The following is a 19,586-nucleotide window of genomic DNA, read 5'->3' on the forward strand; positions in this document are numbered from 1 at the left end:
TGAATCTTTTTTATGAAAAAGTGATACGAATATTTGTTATAAATAAAAATAACTAAATATATAAATAAATTATTCAAATAAAATTAGAGTCAACACATTTGTTACAGTAAAGATGGCTTCGGATTTTCGCTCGAAATAATAGCCAACTTTCGTCTAAGAAGATTGAACGCATCGTCAACTTCACTTTTATGTGCCAGAGTTGAATTAAACAATGCAATATTTAAAAATTTTAGTTTTTACACTAACGAAATAAAAATATTATAGCCGATTATCTGCTCTGTTTTTACATGGAAGAAATGCTTTCAATAAATGTTATCTGAATTTAATAACGATGTAAACTGTCTTATAAATTGAATTCCTTTATCTCTCAGCATTTTAATTCAAAAAAGCTACCGTTCTAAATATTCACAACTTTTAAGTTTGTAATATTGCATAATTGATAAAACTATTAACACATATTAAGAAAAATAAATCAAATTTTGACATGAAGTATTATTTATTTTTACGTAATTTTTGCCAGATTTAATTACATGATTAACATACGAAAATAATCAATTTTTAAACTTAAGTTTTTATTTTTTTGAAAAAACTATTAACGTCATCTGCCTCTGTTGTTGATGTTACCAAAGCTCACATTGTGTTACGTCATCGCTCTCATTGTTACATAGTATTACATTGTCATAACCATCGTCATAATCGTTTATGCGCAATCGTTTACGCGTCGTGACGTAGCAAAGATGGGATGCTTCGCGTGCTAGGGTCGCAGAATTTTCCAGGAGCGCGTTCAATTTCCTGCCTTCGCCATAAAGATATATATATGTATATATATATATATATATATATATATATATATATATATATATATATATATATCTCATAATATATATTATTGATTAAAATTAAAGGTACAAATAATCGATCTTCAATTCAGGCACGTTTTGTAAGCAAAATAATAAAAATATTGCTGAGTATACAATAAAAAAGATATAAAATAATTTAATTCTAAATAAAATTTCAGAAAATAAAATTTTTGCCATTTTTATTATATCAAAAATTTAGAAAAAGAAGAAAAATGAAAAAAAATATAATGTTAAAAGAACTGAGACTGGAAGATACTGAAATGTTATTTGTTATCTATAGTTTGCCTTTTCTTTGTATGAAGACGATTTGGAAGGTTGTCAAATAAAAGAATATTTGGGCTCCGGCGTGCGTATATCATCGAAGATGCTCGGGTCAGGTTCGTCATCTGGCTCGAATTCTATGTCCATTGGATCGATCGTAGGAGGTGGTTGGGGAACTCTAGGTTTTGCGAACGGTGCTGGTTGCATCAAACAGGCCTCCAGTCTTTCCTTCACGCACTTTTCCTCACCTGTAGCATCTATTATGCACGCAGTTTCCCCCGCGTATTGCATTATGGCATCTATATTCTCTTCGTACCCTCGAAGCTATATTTAACAAATAACATATAATTTCAGTTTGATAAAAGAAATGTGTAAAACTCTTTTCCTTGTTTCTTTTTTTTTAATATAATTCTTTAAAAACGCGTGTGTGTACATACGTGTGGGTAAAATAATAAAAATAAACATATAACAATAAATCGAATAAAACATAACAATTCAATTTACAACCTAAAAAAATAACAGAAATTAAAAAACAGTTTATTCATCGATAATAAAAAATTTGTTGTTTGAAAGATGCATTTTCGAACTGTAGAACAAAATAAAGTATTTATGTAAATTTTAAATAATAAAGATAGTGCGCTAGTTACATCTCGTTCGACGATGTCTTTATAATTATTAGAATAAACATCTAATTTACAGCTTGGATCTGTTATCGAAGACTCGCTCGATGCGAGATCATGCTCGCTTCCAGTAATAATGTAGCATGGATGATTCAAGAGTCTCTCTCTGCACGTTTGTACATCCACTTTGAGAATGATTACTCTGAAGAATTTAAAAAATTGTAATTATTATAGAATTTCTGCTTTGAAATTGTAACTATTTGTGAAATTTACCTGTTGGGTAGAGTAGGTATCATATCCAGAAGCTTGAATTCCTCTGCAGTTTTAGGATAACCCGTTAAGATCCATCCTCTCTTGAGACAGTCAGACCCAAGTATATATCGCTAGAAGTAACAACAATGCTAAATTAAACATAAAAACCAATTTAATTTAATGTTTCTCGGAATAAACTTTAATCTCAGAGTGAACCTCGAGAATCTGCGCTTTTGACTTTGCTTTCTGTTCGCATCTATGCTCACATAATCGTAACATTTCGCTCAAAGCAGTCTCTTGTAAATACGCTTTTTCCAGGACATCATTAAAGTCAACTGCAAAAATGTATAACGTACTTTTATTTATAATACTTATTATTTATAGGATTAAATTTATTGAAAATGATTATACCGATAAAAATATCACAAAACTTAAAATGTTATAAATAAATATAATAGTATGTCTTCTTAAAATATATGTACATGTAATTTAACGCATCTCTCTAAAATATTAAATATTATTGGAAACGTAAAGTTATTATACACATATGTTACCATGAACAAGATCAAATCTCTCAGCTATATATTTTGCCAAAGAACGACGACCTGATCCTCGAGGACCCATGAGCACTATGCGAAAGAGCGATGGAGTTCCATAATGTTTCCTAATTTTCATTAATGTCGCGCAATCTTTACCCAGCGCCTGAATCGTCTTAGTACCAGCTTCAACCTCCTAAAAAGAATTTTTTTAGCGATATTGTAACAAAATTAATGGCGCTCAACATAGAATTGATCAATTACCACCTTCGAGTTTACAAAATAATTGTAAAATAAAAGTTTATTTTGCTAAAATGTATAATATTGGCATTAAGGTGTTAATAATATGTCAATAATATACTTATTTAATAATAATCTATAAACAAATATTGTAATGCCAAAAGATTAACAACTGACAATTAAAAGATTCGCATAAGCCTCACGTAAACCTCGAAGAGTTCTGTTGTAATTGCATGGTTCTGCATCTTCTGGAAATAAACGTGAAAGATGAATTAGATGCAGTCAAAATTCTACATCAGAAATATATAAATTAATATTTTATTTTTTCATTATTCATCGTAAATTGAAATAGATTTTTATGATTCAATTTAATTTTTTATATCTTTACATGTTTTATATGTTAGAAATATCTTAATACATGAAGTGTGAAAAAAAATTGATAACATTATTAATCTAAGAATGTTATTTATGTTTATAGAACGTGTTTTGCAAAAATGGAAATGGCTTTAAATGGATTTAAAAGGGAAAGGAAGATTAATGTCGTCCATTCAGTAAGTATACTTCTTTCTTGGGTCTTGTCTTCTGTACTCTGTGGTATAATTTGTATCACGTGTGTTGGTATCACGCCGACACGTTGCATTGTGCGTGCTTCCTTTTTATTCCTCGGTATATCTATACATCAAATTATTATTTTGCGCAGTGGAGAAAAATAAAGAAATTTAGTTGTTTTTTAGTTACGCTCTCCTTATAATAGAATTTTTATTACTAATTAATTGTACTACATTTCAGCAACGTTATCATTTTACGAAAATAATTCAAGATCCACTTTATTCCAACAGAATAATCAAAAAACAATTTACGTAAGCAAAATTACCGACTAATATCCATCCAGATTCATGAAGTATTCCCGACTTTAACATTCTTTGCATTCTCTCTGCAACTTCATTAGCATCATAGCAACGACATGTGTTCTAAAATATTAATTACGACATATAAACAAACATTTGGTATAAAATTTAAAAAAAAAATTATGCTACTTTTTAAATCTAAGACATTTTATGAGAAATAAATAATTTTAAGTAGACAACGACATACTTCAGCAAAAGATAAATTATAGAGATCTTCTAAAGTGACAGGACGAATACCAGTTTCCTCCTGAAGAATTTTCGCGAGAGCCATTTTATCTATGTCGATAGAAGGAAAATTCTGTTATGTACAAATAAATAATATACATATACATGTGTGTATATATATACACATATTATATAAAAGACCATAAAATGTATAACTCAATTAAAATTTAGATAAAATCAACGAACAATAGATCTTAGTGTTTGATATATATTTATATATTTAATATATTTTGTATGAGATTTTTATATACATTTTCTAATTTTCAGCTTGCACGTTATTGCTTTTGGCAGTTTTTTAGTTGAACTAGAACAGTAATATTACAATATTTTAAATTGATTATCAAGTATAATTGAGTATTGAGCACTAAGATTTGCTATAGCCGTTTGTTAATATTATCTAGATTTTAATTATTTTATTAAATTTGTGAATAATAAATAGAGAGAATGGAAAATTAAAAGATTAAAATAAAAATATTATTATATTTAATTTTTACTATAATTATGATTATTGCTAATTATACAATATAAAGATAAATTTTTGTGTTACAAAAACGTATTTTTCTAATTAGTTATATTAATATTAACTATGTTAATATTACTGAATTACCGAAACTTGGTGGAGCTATAAGGATAACTCTGGGAATATCTCGCTTTCGTATGATGTGTTGAATACATTGCTTTACAAATACTATTGGGTCTTCTGGTTGTTGGATCAATAATTGCGTCACTAATTCCTATGAATTTTTTGTTATATAATACAATGTAATAACTAATATAATATGATTAACAAGATATAGTATAATGGTCCTAATCTAATATAAAATACACATAAAATGTATCGTGTAAATAATATAATCAATATCAATGAAATGTGATGTATTTGAGTAGAACAAAACGATGTAATTCAATTACATAAAAAAATTCGTATAATCTGTGTTTTTCCATGTAGGGCACAAAATCTAGCGGAATGGTTAGTCTTGTCGCGTCGTTCATAAAATTGTTCATATTTCACGATTTTCTAGGATAATTGATAATATTGATATTAATTAATATGTTAATATTGATATTAACGTATTTACCAATGTAATTGACACACGTTTGACACAAGTGGCACACGACTTTCAATTGTATGTTTTTTTTTCGAGAATTATTCATTTCTCATATTATACAGGGTGTTACAAATTTATTTTGCAGAAAAAAATTATAATTTTTAGAGAAAGCTAAGAAAAATGCAAAAGAAAAAGAGGAAAAAGAAAGAGCAACAATAGTTTCAGACAGAAATTAAACATGAAATAAAACTAATTGGAAATTATTACTTTTGTAAAAAAACACACAAAAATAATGCAAATATAAGATTATTATATATTTTACAACAATTATTTTTTAATAATATAAAATGCGCAGCCTGAAATTTCTGTTTGTGGTTTAATATTAAAATTTATTAATATTTTAATATTGTCGTGATGAATATTTTTTGTATAATTTTTTTTTAATTTCTATATAAATTTTAGAATTATTGTAAATATAATTTTATTATTTTTTTTAAAAATCTCCAATTTTTTTAGTAATTAGAACACTTTTTAGAAGTGTTGAGATAACTTACATCTTTTCTAGAATTCTTTATATTTGTAAATTTTGAAATATTCTAAGATTTCTCATTCTATTATGTTCAAAAAAAACTAAAAATCTGAAAAATTTTGTATTTTTTTGAAAATTATCATAAATTTAGAATAAAAAAAACTCTTAAAAATATCAGAGAAAAATTTTTTACTAAGATAATTATTAATATAAACTTTTCTTAAATCTTTTTTACCTTTTATTTATTTACATGTTTTCTTTACATTTCTTTATTTTTCTAAATATTCTTAAATCTTGTTTTTTTTTATGGTCGTGTAATAACAAAAAGAAATTAATTGTTTACAAAACAACAGTTGTACGTTATTCGAAATAATTTTCACAAATGTGACCAGATAGAAAAATATTGTAAGTTACACATATTGATAAAGGTTGCAAACTATCAAAATTAAGTTGATTAACAGGCTGTTGTATTTCTTAAAGAATTAGTACATTTTATAAAAGCATTAAATTTATAAGAAGGTAAGACTAAAAATATTAAAAATATAAAAAATATTTAGAAATATTTTAAAAAATGTATATGGGAAAATTATATAAAAAATATTACAAAAATAGAAAGATATTCATAATATGTAAAAAATTAGAAAATATTAAAAAATAAAAAACAAAAGAAACAGAAGTAATTAAGTTAGATTATAGTTTAGCTACGTAATAGTGACATTTAGGGATTCTTTGATTCTTTTAGTTAAAATAATGTAAAGTTTATCCAGATCAACCGGACATAAATTTAAAAAAATACGTCAACCAAACATACGTAGAAAAAAAAGTGAATGTAATAAGTGAACGTAAAATTTATAGGATAAAAATTCTAGAAAAAAGATAATCTTTATTTAAAGATCACATTTACATTTTATTTTATTTATTTCTATATTAACAACGCTATACATTAAGCAATATTAATTTATTATGTTAAAAATTAATAACATTTCTAAAAATGTCCTTTTAATATTTTACAAATCTTAATAAAACTATTAGAAACTCTACTTGGTGCGTGGCAATTGCAATCGCTGTCACAACAGGATTCGTTGGATGATCAGGCAAAAAAGCAGGGTATCGAGCATGTAAATTTTTCCTTAGGGCGGAAAGGTGAAAAGTGAAAAATTTCTCATTGAAGTTAATGGCGAAATTTTTTATTTTTTACCTTTCCGCCCTAAGGAAAAAGTTACACGATAGATACTCTGCACATTTCATTAATACATGAAACAAAAAATATTACACTAAATAAATTCAAATTATTCTTATAAACACTTCCTTTTTTAAAATATGAATATGCAAAATATGGGCATAAATGTATTGATGTGTACTAATGCCAATGTTAATCAAAACAATTCAGACTATAATAAATGAAAAATTACGCAAACGTAGACGTAATTAATCATTTGTGCACATTCTCGAACCCTGTTGTGGATGCAGCCCGCGCGACACACATCAGATTTTACCGACAGCAAAATGGATGTTAGCACGGATAACAACCCACATTCATTTCACGAGACACTGTTTTTAACGACGGGTCTGAAAATGGATGTGACTTTTAGTTCACACTCCGGCTAGAATAGAGGACAGCACTTACTTCAAACAAGGCGACGTTTGAATGGCACAGATAATACGATTTGTCCGCTTGTATTATTTTATATCTAGTATCTGCTAGTATCTTCAGGACAATAGAGATCTCTCGAGTTATCACAAACTACGGCACGTAAAAGTCGATTTTTCAAGTGACTCTCGCGTAATCTTAATTACCAAAATGAGTAAGAATATATATTTATATTGTATTATTTTATATAAATATAAAATCAATATGTATTGGTTCTCTTTTTCAATGGAATTTTAATCACATCCGACACTTTGTTCGAGAAAAGACAGAAGAAAATTTAAAGAAAAATTTGTCTTACGTGTGATGACTGCTGAAGTCTTTCTTCTGTTATCAAAAGTTGCAGAATAGCTTTAGTTATCATAACCTAATATTCTGTACCATTAACGGAGATGTGTTTGTAGGTAAAACAAGAAGCTCTCAGAACAGTCGCAGCATGAGAGACAGCCAAGATCTTTTTTTATCTCAAGATCTTCCTGGTCCGAGTAGTCAGGCCAGTATGTCATCGCAACGAAGTTCTAGAAGTTCAATACTCACAAGATCACAGATTGTGAACTCTCAGGAAATGGAAATGCAAAAAGACACACAATTAATCAGTAGCATAATAAGATATCTCTTCATGGCAAATCGCAACAAGTTGCCTATACAGAAGACACATATTATCAAACATGTTCTAAATGGAAATGGCAGAATTTTCCGTTCAATTATAGACAAAGTAAATGTGGAATTGTCCGAGGTATATTTTTTAATTTATCATTATTCATAGCTGTTTGTATAACAGTGTAATTGATTCTGTAAAGCAAATTGTTTAAAATTATAGACAGGTATTTGTACTTCAATTTTATATTTAAAATTGTCTTGTCTTGATCATGAGTAGAGATTCTACAATCAGACAAAGTCTGACCATAAGGCAAATGTGAATAAAATTCTACGAGAGAGAGAGAGAGAGAGAGAGAGAGAGAAACAGACTACTATTAACTTTTTCTCATTCACTTTTATCTTTTTCTTATCTCTTTCTCTTTTTATCTTTCTCTGAAGTAACTATTCAAAACTAGTTGTCTTATAGCTAGACTCTAATTGCCTATTCATAAGCAGTCTTAAAAATTTATCCAACCAATGAAATGATCATATAATGTCTTGAGATTTTATTTATAAAATATCAAATAAATTGTTGTGTTATATTTTTACATTCTATTTTACATTTTTATTTGAAAGGTATTTGGATATAATCTCATAGAAGTTGAAAACAATAAATACATATTGGTAAATGAAATAGAAAATAATATTCCGCACCTCACTTTCGAAGATGGCCCCAAACAGGTGTTGTTGTATCTTGTTCTTGTACATATTTTCATGATTGGCGAATCGTGCAAAGAAGGTGACTTTTACTTTTTTAAAGTTTTACATTACAGGGTGTCTCGAAATCCAAAAATCAAAAAAACTATAGAAAAAAAATTTAAGTAAAATTATTTGTAGATTTTTATTTCAAACAGTAATTTTTGAAATGTAAGAATTTAAAGCTGATTCATCAGAGATTACATTTACACTGGTGTCTGTGATCACTAATACCATCATTTCCATGATTTATGAACATGCAACATAGTTTATGATTAACTTAGTGATAAACATAGTTTTAAACCAACTTTTGTATCTTAAAAAAAAATTTATTTTGAAATAATTTACAAAAAACTATTTTACTGAATTTTTTAGAAACTTTCTTGCTATAGTATTTTAATCCATACATTTCAAACATCCTGTATAATAATTTGTTATTATATAAATAAAATTGAATTTTTATGTGAAACTTTATCTAGTAATTGATGTTAAAAAAATAAGTGAAATATTTATCCACAGAAGTAATATGGGACTTTCTTCGACATCTGGGTATTATAACTGAAAATAATTTTCAACATGAATATTTTGGCGACGTGAAAGAGTCGGTGACAGTGGTAAGAAGCAATTACTAATTATTGATACTACTTATGTAATTGATGTAATAAATTTATAAATGATATTTATTTACGCACAGGAATTTGTAAATCAGAGATACCTGGAAAGAAATGTGATAGATAAGAATGATCCATCAGAATATGAATATTCATGGGGATCTCGTGCGCATAATGAACTCAACTATCGCTCTGCTTTGCAATTTGTGGCAGATGTAAGCACAAAAATATATAATATATTTAAGTTTAATAAAAATGATAATATAATGATTAACAATAATTTGCATTTAATATATATTTTTAATAATATGTATAAGTATTTAAAAGATTAATTCTCACATTATTTATTAAATTATTTTTTATTTTATTTTTAATTTTTTAAAAACTTATTAAATCTTAAATTTTAATGTATTTGATTTGGAGAATGTTTTCTATTTTATTATAAATGAAGTATATGTAACTTTGTATGTGAATAATTAATATATGAATTTCAGATATACGAGTGTCCTATAAAAAAATGGAAATTGCAATATAAAGCTGTGCTTGAGGAAGAAGCGTGAGAGGAGAACTTATTTATATTTTTGACGTGTTAAAAAAACGAATAAGATGTTGTACATGTACAAATATTATCTCTCCTTTTTTTATAATACAAAGATTTAAAACAAGCTTTTCTTTTATAAAGATGTCGTATCATAGAAAAGATACAACAGCATTTAATATAACAGAATTTAATATAAAAAAGTTTAATTTCTTTATATATAATTTCATATTTTATGTCACCGTTGAGAAATTCACGCATGTGATGAAAGAGCAATATATATTTCTAGACTGAACTATTTATGATTTCAAGTATATATTTACTGTCCTTGAAAGCAACCTTACAGTTACAGGGATTAAAATTTGTGTGGAATCTTCAAGCAAAAGTTGTGTGCACGTATCCGGAATTATATCTACATGATTTAATTAAAAATATTTCAATGAAAAATGTACGTAATTCAATAGGCTTATGTATATTCAATTATATTTTTTTCTCACAATTCTTTTTTCTTGCACTGTTTCATGCACATTACGAGAGCCCAATGAAAATTTTTGTTTGCTAAAATTAATACGGCTGAACACTTGGAAAAACCAAATTCGCTTCATCTCCAGGAGCTTGTCACTTCACGGTTCGAAAACGCCTTTCTACTGCTGACAAGGATCGTTAGTTTCGTCGATTTCGCTTGAGTCGCTCTACAGATTCGGCCAGGGCGAGAAGAGAGAAGGAAAGAATACCTCTTCGAGAGATAGATCTTTCTCTCACGGATGGGAGTCCACAGGTTGCCAAACTTTCCGCGTCAGATATCCGACCGTCCGTACATTTACCTTACGTCCTCGTGAGGGCGAGGAGCGCGGAGGGTGGTTGCGCGGAACGGAATCTGTGTCGCGCCGGGTCGGTCGCGGCCCCACCGCCGTCGCCGGGATCGCGCGCTCTCATCAGTGTCCACCCAGCCCCGTTGCTCGGCGGAGGCCGCCGAGCGCCGTCCACCCACGCGTCCCGTCTCGAGTCGCGTTTCCGCGGCGGGTATTTCCCGCGTGTCATTCCTCAGGATCCTCGCGCGCCTATACTACACTGCCCACACGACCCACACGTGAGGTCGATAACCCCGCGAGGAAGCTCGGACTTCTGCTGAGTACGTTGCACCTGCTTCGAGAAAGTCAGCGGACGCTTTCAATCGCCTCGGTACGCAAATCAACTTATCAAAATTGTAAAATTCAATTTTCTTTTGTTCCACAAGATTTCAGAAGGAAATAGATTGCGTGGCGAAATAAGGGTAGTTTTACAGAGAACGCGACGAAACGCTCGTCAGATGTGATATAATGTTCCTAAAGTCTCTTTAAATCTTCGGTAACATTGCATTTTTCTTCAATTCATAAAAATTTATATATTTGAAAAGAAATTTATATATTAAAAAAAACTTAGAAGTTTTATATCCACCGAATTTTCCTTAAATAAGTATATAGAATGTATGTGAACTATTGACCACTATTGACTTCGCAATATTCCGTACTGTATATCGCGCTTTCGTTGCCGAGCAACGGATAAGATAAGGATACTCGTAACATTCTGATACTGTAAAAATGTGCACTTTATTTTTTTTGTGAACAGTTATACAATTTTATGTATTTGCAATAACATTTATATTTCTTCTAACACTTTATTAATTTATCTTTTGTCATGTCATCATTTCAAAATATTCTGTAAGTCAAACTGATTTTTATAAAGTCACGTAGACGAACATCAAAAACATCTTTTTTTTTACCAATTTGGTATAAAGGTATTAATATTTCCATGTATTTTTAAGCCTTCCTGTTCGCGCCGCACGCGCAGAGATTTCAGCGACCAACGAGATTCTACGGACCAATTGATCTTCTGTGATATTTTGTCGAATATTTCACGAAAAAATTTAACATCAACGGTGCTGATTCGCGTTTATTAACGGTAAGTAGAAGATTAACTTGTATCGATTTTAACATGTTAATTGATTAATATTAATAAAATCGACGAATCAGTAATAAAAAAATATTGAAAGAAGAATAGTCTTAAGAATTTTTTAACGATTTTAATATTAACATTATTAATTTTGTTGATAATTAATCTGTTCCTTTCATTTGACCATTTTATTTGCACAGTTCACTCTCTTTCTTTTTTTTCCAACATAGAAAAAAAAATAAAAAGATGAACCGTGCAAGATGCTCAACTGAAAAAAACAGACTAATTATTTGTCACTCATGTTGCACATTTAATAATAGATGTGATTAAATTTCAAAAAGTGAATTCTTAATAAGTAGACCAAAAATAATACTTGTACTATTTCACTTACGAGAATTATGTTATGTGTGATCAATATACTTCTGAGACTACTTAAGTTTTATAGCTACTAATTTAATAAAAGAAATTTTTGATGAATGTATAATGCATTGTGTTAAATTTTTATATTCTAAAATCAAAGATATTTGACATTTTATACAAATTTAAAGACATTTGATGCTATTTGTTTAGGATACTATGATTTTCTGAATTATATATACATGTACAATATATAATTTTTATTTATGTTATTCTCAGCTTTCTTCATATAAAAATTAATAAATATAATACATGCAAAAGAAAAACATCGCAAGGGACAAAATTTCTATAAAAAGTAATGATAATTTGATCACGTAACACTCTTGAGAACAAACCACTATCTTTATACTATTTTTCTCTCCAAGTCTAACAAGTTTCAAAATATGCTAGCAAAAGACTTGAGACAGAACATTTCTTGTGCTGATAAATGATCGGTGTTTTGAGAAGCGTTTATTCGCTTCGTATCGATTTGGAATCTTGAGAGCGGTATTAATAGCGGGACGATTCCGCACTTAATAATGCATTCGCGTGTATCTTTCGCGACGTTAACTCACAATAATTTACTTCGATTACGAAATTAGATCAAGAAAGGTCAGAGGAAAAATCCGACAGTTTATGAAGCTTGTTGAGAGAAGCACTTCCTCAACAATTATACGTTTTACATGGGAATCGATTAAAGCCGCTCCTCCCTTTTATTTCTGTTTTTCTTTATCAAGCTTTAACGAAGAAATACGAAATCGGAATGCATATTTTTTTTCTCTCCGTTATCCAATGTCTTTTTTAAATAATTGAATAAATTATCCGAGAGAGAGAAAAATTCAAGTGTCTTTAAATTTGAACTATAAAATGTCAAATGTCTTCGAATTTAAGATGTAAAAATAATTTAACACGGTGCATTATATATTTGGATAATCTTAGACTTTAACTAACGCAGCTTGCTTTGAACATATTTTGTATTTCTAAAAATGAAGCAATATTACTCAATGTTACGCACTTACAACATTTTCACAGAAAAATTGAAATAGTATCCCGGGCAAAACAACTTAAGAAATATATTTGGTTCCTGATAAAAATATGTACAGTTAAATTTTTAGTTTCACCTTTGCAATAGTAAAAAAATTATTTTTTATTTCTATCATGCAATCAGTATATCAATTTAAAATCTCACCATGAAATTATGGTCTTATGTAATAATAATCATTTAATTCAAGTACACAGTGTAATTGTTTTTATATAATAATGGTATCTTCTTTCAACATTTTAAAAAATTATAAGAAAATAAAAGTTTTATTTTTACTTCATATACTTCAAACTTTTATTACACTTTTTTCAATATGTATAAATAATTCTCTTTAATATTTTTTAATATTTTTGTATAATGCAGCAGGATTGATAAACAATCTTAATCGTTAATTTATTAGTAAATTGATATTATGTCTGTTCTGCAATATATAATCTCATTTCATTATTTACATATTGAGAATAAAGATTTTCGAAACAAGAATATTATATATTTTTTCTGTGCTGGCAAATCATTCACCAAAGAACCCTTTTGATGATAAGGCTTAAAAGATAGGGTGACAAAAGGGATTTCAGGCGCGCCGGGACCAAGCAGCAGCATTCGCCCGTATAATCGCGGCGCAGCGATGTTCAACCTCTACCAGAGCTTAAACAAGAAGGACGATGGTGACGGGCAGCGAAACCGCGAGTCCGAGGTGACCGGCCACGACAGATTCTGTCAACATCGTACCGGTCACTCGAGCACCCGTCGCCGTCGTCGCGCTGTCAATCGCAGGACGCAGAGCGCCACTGAGCTGAATGCCAGGGCGATGAGCACGGCACAGGGCTCGTTGCGACGGGGTCGCAGCGTGAGCACAGAGGACGATAACGAGAGCGAGGACGACAAGGGCCATCAGCTTGCGAACAAGCTGGACAATCTGGCGCGGCTACTCTTCAGCCGCGTGTCAGCGGCACGGGGATACAAGGATCAGGGAGACGTCAAGTGAGTGTTTCAAGGGTGAAAGGGCGTGCATCTTGATACGGCTTTAGTCTCGCTCCGGAGATTCGGGGTCGATTAAAATTAAACCCGCGCGCAGAGACGGAATTCATAATTTATGAATTATGGATTGGTGGAACGGCAAAGCGACAACGGGAGAATTGTGAAGTTACAAAATTACACGATTGCAGAGTTTCAAGTAGCCTGTAGATTATGAAGTTACCGTAGAAAGAGAAATTATGGGGAGTTGTGAAATTAAAGTTGAAGATACGATTACGGAACTGTACAGTTATGAAGTTTATAAGACGTTACAAAATTAAAAGAGTAAATTATATTTTAGATCAGGGTTTTCCAGACTGATGGGGATCGCCATCCATTTTTTAAAATGGCAATATCCGCGACTTATACAAGTATGTAAAGATGGGAGAAAGAGAGTAATTGTTGATTATTTATTTATACCACTTTACTCTTAATTTTTAATTTTTTATTAAATATAATTTTACAAATCTATTTCTCACACCTCTCAAAATTTGAGATATGAAGGTGTGAAGAATTTATTTCCTACACTGGGAAATAAATTTATTTGAATACTTTGCAATGAAAGATTTATTTACATAAATATTTGTTCAATAAAGAAAACGATAGTTAAGTTACATGAGAAATCAAAACGTAGAATATAAATCACAACGCTCGATTTAGCCCGTTCTCCCCCAGAAGGCGACATACACGATGATCCTTCGATGAGTCGGGTTTAGCCCCTCAAGATATGTATTATTCGCACATACAGTAATAGCGTATGCTGCTTCTCTCAGTTCTAAATCAGTTATTAATTGTTGCCGCAACGGGAGATCAACAGGCGCATAGATAATTGTCAACATTGTCGCTTAACAATCATTTTCTCCGTTTGCACTAACGGCATCCCGCCGCTGATATCAGCTCCAATATTGACATCACATTGTGTATCCTATTAAACCAGCCGCTTCAATTATTATTTGTGTCACGCATTCCCCTGGGGTATGCTCTGTTTGTAAACCGAGAACGAGTCCGTCGTAGATGCTTCAGACGTTCAGCACGAGCGTGGATTTCCCACTTTCGCGCATTTATCGTCACGGCCGCATTTATCGTTGTGCGATAATAATCGCTTTTTCATAGGATAACCGTTTTTTTTTCTTTTTTTTTTGTGGAAATATTCGATCAGTAATGAGCTGTGCACGACTGGGTGACGTTCATCGGAAGATATCGGCGAGCAACCTCCGTGGACCTCGGGTGGACGGAAATTTTCGCGTTGCAACGCGCAGGTAACGAGACAAAACATGAAGAGTGTCCCGGGACCAAAGGATTCTCCTCCTGAAACATTGAAATGCTTGCCTCGTCCTAATCCGATAATTCGGAACGACGACGGAGCCGGACCAGAATCGGCAGAGTCCCGAGACACTCTGCGCGTGAGGTGGTCGCGTTGATTCGATTACCATGCCTTTGCGTGGTAGTGGAAACCGCGTTAAGGGCAACCGTATACCGTGATGGTCCCTCTCTTTTTCTTTCTTTCTTGTCCTTCTTTTTTTTATTGGATTAAACCTTGCAGCCACAGAGCAACGTGGCGTTTTAGTGATGCGCGACCGCACCGTAATCCGTGGGTCGCGAATCTAATCCGCTTTTGTTGCTGCCGGAGGCGCGATAATGCACCGCAGGAGGTGTCTAGGCGAACGCAAAGCCACGCGGCACCTTTCGATGACAGGTAGAGAACGGGGTTTTTTTTTACGATATACATGGTATGAAAAATGATATTAAGCTCTTAAGCGATTAAGAATGTCCAGTATAAATATACAGATATACGCGCGTCTACCGTTTTATTCTGCTGCTTTCTTAAAAGCTTGGCAATCTGTTTCTTTTAATCATTATTTTCTTTAATAAAATTACAGGAACTTTTTTAAAACACATTATGCACAAATATATATCTGTTACTTTACTCTCCTGTATTCTAAGAAATCTGGAAATTTACATTTCTTTTATTATTTTTTTATTTATTTTTTTTTATTATTCCCTTTAACTACGAAAGCTCTTAAAAACTGATAACTGTGGAAGCTGAACGACATGCAGATTCGAGAGTTCTAATTGTTTAAGATAATTAAAACCAAGCTGCAAAGCCTGAATTTTATTTTCTCGGAGAGAGACCGGAGGGGAAAGAGAAAAGAGAGAATGCGCTTAAATAAGAAGGAATGATGGGATTTTGCGTATTCCTCACAGGAACGGCCGTTACACGGCGTTAAATCACGGTTCGAAATCTGTCAGCGAGGATGGAGTTGAATATATGGAAATGGAGAAGAGATCCCGCGATCGTGCTTTATCAATCTGCAGTGATTATATCGAGAAAACGCCGCGTTTCACTCTCATCAAGCAGCTCAACAACATCGGTGAGCCCTCCTTGCTCTCTGTGATTCCATCAAAACTGTCGAAATGCCAAATAAAAATATATAAGGTGTCTTAAAATTGAAGCGTATTCCTCGATAACATTATAATATAGCGAAATAGAAATCGAGAAAATGGTAAAATAGAATCAAATTATAAAAATCTAAGAAGCTAGAAAATTAAATCTAAGAAACTATAAAGAGAAAATTATCGATAGAAAATTGATAATTTACACGATTTTATATTTAAAAGTTTAAATTCTTTTTTTTTCACATTGTCACACACACACACATTTATTAGCCATATTTTTGTGACCATATTTTGAGAATTTGTATAAAAAAGGAACTGCTGGAGCTATTGAAATATTATATTTTTCAGGATCAAGAGTGGATAAGTTTTGGTTTATGGTGAAAGACACATCATTGAAGACAGACCGACTGTTGACTTTGGTGCCATTAAATCGGAACTGTCCGCTGACTGTCTGCCCCTCAACCAAAGACATCTTGAACAATCTGTTCCTGGCTTTACAACATCCTTACATCTGCCCTGTCTTTCAAGTCGACTTTCTTGAATATGAGGACCAAACGTACATCGTCCTGGTACAGCCCATCAACCAAAACAGCCTCAAGGATTTAATATATGGTGTAAGTCACTTCGTGGCACAGAAATGTATGCAGCTTTTCGGAAGAAGTACGCGTATAACTTCATCTTCACATTTCTTGATCAATCCGAAACCAATTTTTGTCTACTTTCCTTTCCTGACAAAAAAAATTCTATAAAATTTTACACAAATTTAAGAAATGCTAAAACAAAAATGTACAAAAAATGCTATAATTTTAATACTTGATGAATTTCTGTTAATTTTAATAATTAAATATATATTTCTACGAAAAAAATAATGATTTCTATTTTTAGTAGAATTTTGTACTTTTCTTCATAGTAATTTTTTCCGCCAAGACAAGCTATTTAAAAATGTGTAAAATGTTATAGTTTATTGTAGTATAACGTACTTTCAAAAAATTTAGAAGAATCGCAGAAACAATGCAATATAAAAATACAAAAATTTAGAAAAATGTTCCATATCTAGCATTTTTATATAAATTTTTGTAACATTTTTTTAATGTTACAAATTTCTTTGTGTAAAATTTTTTCCGCCAGGTTTTTTCACCTTAGCAAAAGTTAAATATTTTCCAACGTTTTATGTAATTTTTAAATATTTTAGGAAATTCGATTAATTAAACTAATTAGTAAATTAAATTAATTAAATTCAGCTAATATAAGATTCATTTAGGATAATTCGTTAAAATAAGACCGTTTATTTCTGTTCGCCGATTGCGCAAAAAATTTTTCTCTGCACTCTATATATCTGAGATCCCAGAGGACGAGGTGTCCTAGCGAAAATAATGTCCTGTTGCAGATTGAACGAAACTGCTGGACCGAAGACTGGATTCATAAGTATGCCGCACGAGGTAAGAGACTCACACTACCACAAGTGCAACGAATGGGACGACAGATATTGGAAGCATTGGTGTTCCTGAAGGAACGAGGATTCCCAACGGTGACTCATCTCCATGCGGGCAACGTGTTGATTCAGAACGGCGTTGCAAGACTTGCCGGTTTGGAAAATACACTTCTAGGTTTCACCAGCCGCGTACATCCCATTGTGACGTCCCGATTAACGCACTCCACTTCGATCGATATTATATGCTTCGGTAATAATAATAAACAATATTTTTCAATACGAAGTTCTTCAAAGAAATTTTAAATCGAGGCACGATCTGGCAGGATATAAGATTTAGATAATTGCATATATAACGGAATATAATATTTTGATATAATTTTTACACAACATTTTCGGATATATTTCAATAAAATGCCAAATTTTTCAATATAACTTTTTTAAACTTAATTCTCAAAGTTGCATTTCACTAAAACGTATTTTATTTCTACACACACATATTTAATTTTATATAGATAATTTTATGATGAACTTATTTTTATACTAGGACACATGCTATTCGAGATGTGTGCCGGCTACGAATTATGTACCTTTAGACCATCTGCCGTCCAGCTATCAGATATCAAGATGTATCCGCAGGTAGAAATCGATCTCAGTAACAACCCGATGTGATCTATTTCGTAAAATAAAAATCCAAACGTTCTATATATATTTCAATTTCAGGTCGTGAGGTTTCTCGAATTGATATTTACGGAATCAGAAAATCATTTTACCAGTATAGAGGAGTTGCTGATCCATGATCTCTTTAGGAATATTGATCTCCGCGAGATGCGATGCGCAGCCGTAACCGTGAGTATTCGGTTTCACAGTTGAAGTAATTTAAGTTGAAGTTAATTCATTTTCTAACGAAATTAACACGACTATTTCAGGTATTTCGTCCGACTCTGACACCCTCCATAATGAGCCTGCTTGACGGCATTAAACGGCAAGACGCTGGAAAAAGGTGAGTTTCTAATAACTTAAATGTAAATGTAATTTAATAAATATATAAAAGTCTACATGTAAAAATAGAATAAACTATTATTGTTAATTCCATACTCTATATCTATGAGTTTACTTATATGTATTCGAATTCGACGTAGAAAATAATTACTGGTATTGCAAATAATTTATTTCACATGCGTAGCTGGCATAAGACACGCTCTATAAGCGATGTCCATTTAACGCGCAGATTTTGGTAATGAACGAATCAATTAATTGCGCTGATTAACAAATATGAGTAACTAAAGGAGCAACATACGGGAGCGTTTTATTTTTTTTCTTTCAGAATTGCGAGTATTGACAGCGAGGACGGTGCATCGCTAAACAGCTTCAACGGATCCTTACTCACGCAGATATACAACGAGCTTTCACAAACAGCTTTATAATGTGGGAACAAAATCTATATATACATATATACATATATTTTATCTCAAAAAATGCACGTTCCTATTATATTTGCAAAGTGCCAAGAAAACGATTAACCCGTCGCTAATTCTACCATGTATTATAATAAAAGCATGTTATAGAATTTATACAATGACGATGTAAAAATTACTTGCGTGTTTTTTTGTTTTGCGTTTATCCAATAGATAAAGATTGTAAATTGTTAAAAATTTATTTTTCCGATTGTAATAATTCTAGAGATGGATAACAATTCTTTACTCGTTATAGAATCTGAAAATGATTTTAGATTTGTAAATGGACATTTTAAATTATGAAATA

At 31.1% G+C, this 19,586-nt stretch overlaps 3 protein-coding genes across 14 annotated transcripts in view; 2 read left to right on the forward strand and 1 right to left on the reverse strand.

Moving 5' to 3' along the window:
- The window catches only part of LOC105202583 (non-structural maintenance of chromosomes element 3 homolog), a 314,468-nt gene extending 304,556 nt beyond the window's left edge, over window positions 1–9,912 (forward strand). For 3 of the 6 annotated variants that reach the window (XM_039455632.1, XM_039455633.1, XM_039455635.1), the window contains 6 exons: window positions 3,248–3,320; window positions 7,533–7,864; window positions 8,344–8,506; window positions 8,983–9,077; window positions 9,158–9,289; window positions 9,569–9,912. In XM_039455632.1, the coding sequence (XP_039311566.1) occupies window positions 7,565–7,864; window positions 8,344–8,506; window positions 8,983–9,077; window positions 9,158–9,289; window positions 9,569–9,634 (756 nt within the window). In that variant the 5' untranslated portion in view covers window positions 3,248–3,320; window positions 7,533–7,564 and the 3' untranslated portion in view covers window positions 9,635–9,912. Of the gene's footprint in view, window positions 1–3,247; window positions 3,321–7,110; window positions 7,286–7,532; window positions 7,865–8,343; window positions 8,507–8,982; window positions 9,078–9,157; window positions 9,290–9,568 lie in introns of those variants that run through there. The other 3 variants (XM_039455631.1, XM_039455634.1, XM_011171168.3) reach the window with 2 other exon arrangements.
- Window positions 469–7,537, reverse strand: LOC105202585 (adenylate kinase 8). Of its 3 annotated transcripts, none has more exons than XM_039455542.1 (11): window positions 7,430–7,537; window positions 4,510–4,636; window positions 3,865–3,953; window positions 3,644–3,740; window positions 3,331–3,441; window positions 2,947–3,017; window positions 2,548–2,725; window positions 2,210–2,328; window positions 2,015–2,124; window positions 1,769–1,943; window positions 469–1,445 (listed from the first exon to the last, which is right to left on the reverse strand). In XM_039455542.1, exons 1-11 carry the CDS (start codon window positions 7,490–7,492, stop codon window positions 1,179–1,181), a joined length of 1,407 nt encoding a protein of 468 aa, XP_039311476.1. In that variant the 5' UTR covers window positions 7,493–7,537; the 3' UTR covers window positions 469–1,178. The 3 variants fall into 3 exon arrangements, with proteins under 3 accessions (XP_039311476.1, XP_025991829.1, XP_039311477.1); XM_026136044.2 differs by lacking the exon at window positions 7,430–7,537 and adding an exon at window positions 7,108–7,189 and having other exon boundaries at window positions 1,179–1,445; XM_039455543.1 differs by lacking the exon at window positions 3,331–3,441 and having other exon boundaries at window positions 1,179–1,445.
- A 9-nt stretch (window positions 9,913–9,921) lies between the features above and the next one.
- LOC105202580 (slowpoke-binding protein) lies at window positions 9,922–19,398 on the forward strand. Of its 5 annotated transcripts, none has more exons than XM_039455539.1 (11): window positions 9,922–10,060; window positions 10,224–10,794; window positions 11,417–11,553; window positions 13,549–13,963; window positions 16,202–16,368; window positions 16,742–17,007; window positions 17,781–18,075; window positions 18,370–18,461; window positions 18,546–18,671; window positions 18,752–18,825; window positions 19,150–19,398. In XM_039455539.1, the coding sequence occupies exons 4-11, from the start codon at window positions 13,608–13,610 to the stop codon at window positions 19,247–19,249; spliced, it is 1,476 nt and encodes a 491-aa protein (XP_039311473.1). In that variant the 5' UTR covers window positions 9,922–10,060; window positions 10,224–10,794; window positions 11,417–11,553; window positions 13,549–13,607; the 3' UTR covers window positions 19,250–19,398. The 5 variants fall into 5 exon arrangements, with proteins under 5 accessions (XP_039311473.1, XP_039311474.1, XP_011169465.1 ...); XM_039455540.1 differs by lacking the exon at window positions 9,922–10,060 and adding an exon at window positions 19,009–19,059 and having other exon boundaries at window positions 10,123–10,794; XM_011171163.3 differs by lacking the exon at window positions 9,922–10,060 and having other exon boundaries at window positions 10,123–10,794.
- The last annotated feature ends 188 nt before the right edge of the window (window positions 19,399–19,586 follow it).

This window comes from Solenopsis invicta, chromosome 12 (assembly GCF_016802725.1).
Source record: "Solenopsis invicta isolate M01_SB chromosome 12, UNIL_Sinv_3.0, whole genome shotgun sequence".
NCBI classification, from domain to species: domain Eukaryota; kingdom Metazoa; phylum Arthropoda; class Insecta; order Hymenoptera; family Formicidae; genus Solenopsis; species Solenopsis invicta.

Bases quoted from the DNA above. Each gene is read 5' to 3' on its own strand.
- LOC105202585 (XM_039455542.1), bottom strand. From the start codon at position 7,492: ATGATAACTAAAGCTATTCTGCAACTTTTGATAACAGAAGAAAGACTT. The intron at 3,741-3,864 runs GTATGTCGTTGT...TTAATATTTTAG, and splicing joins ATAATTTATCTTTTGCTGAA to AACACATGTCGTTGCTATGA. The intron at 2,125-2,209 runs GTTCACTCTGAG...TGTTACTTCTAG, and splicing joins CAAAAGCGCAGATTCTCGAG to CGATATATACTTGGGTCTGA.
- LOC105202580 (XM_039455539.1), top strand. From the start codon at position 13,608: ATGTTCAACCTCTACCAGAGCTTAAACAAGAAGGACGATGGTGACGGG. The intron at 16,369-16,741 runs GTGAGCCCTCCT...TATATTTTTCAG, and splicing joins CAAGCAGCTCAACAACATCG to GATCAAGAGTGGATAAGTTT. The intron at 17,008-17,780 runs GTAAGTCACTTC...GTCCTGTTGCAG, and splicing joins TCAAGGATTTAATATATGGT to ATTGAACGAAACTGCTGGAC.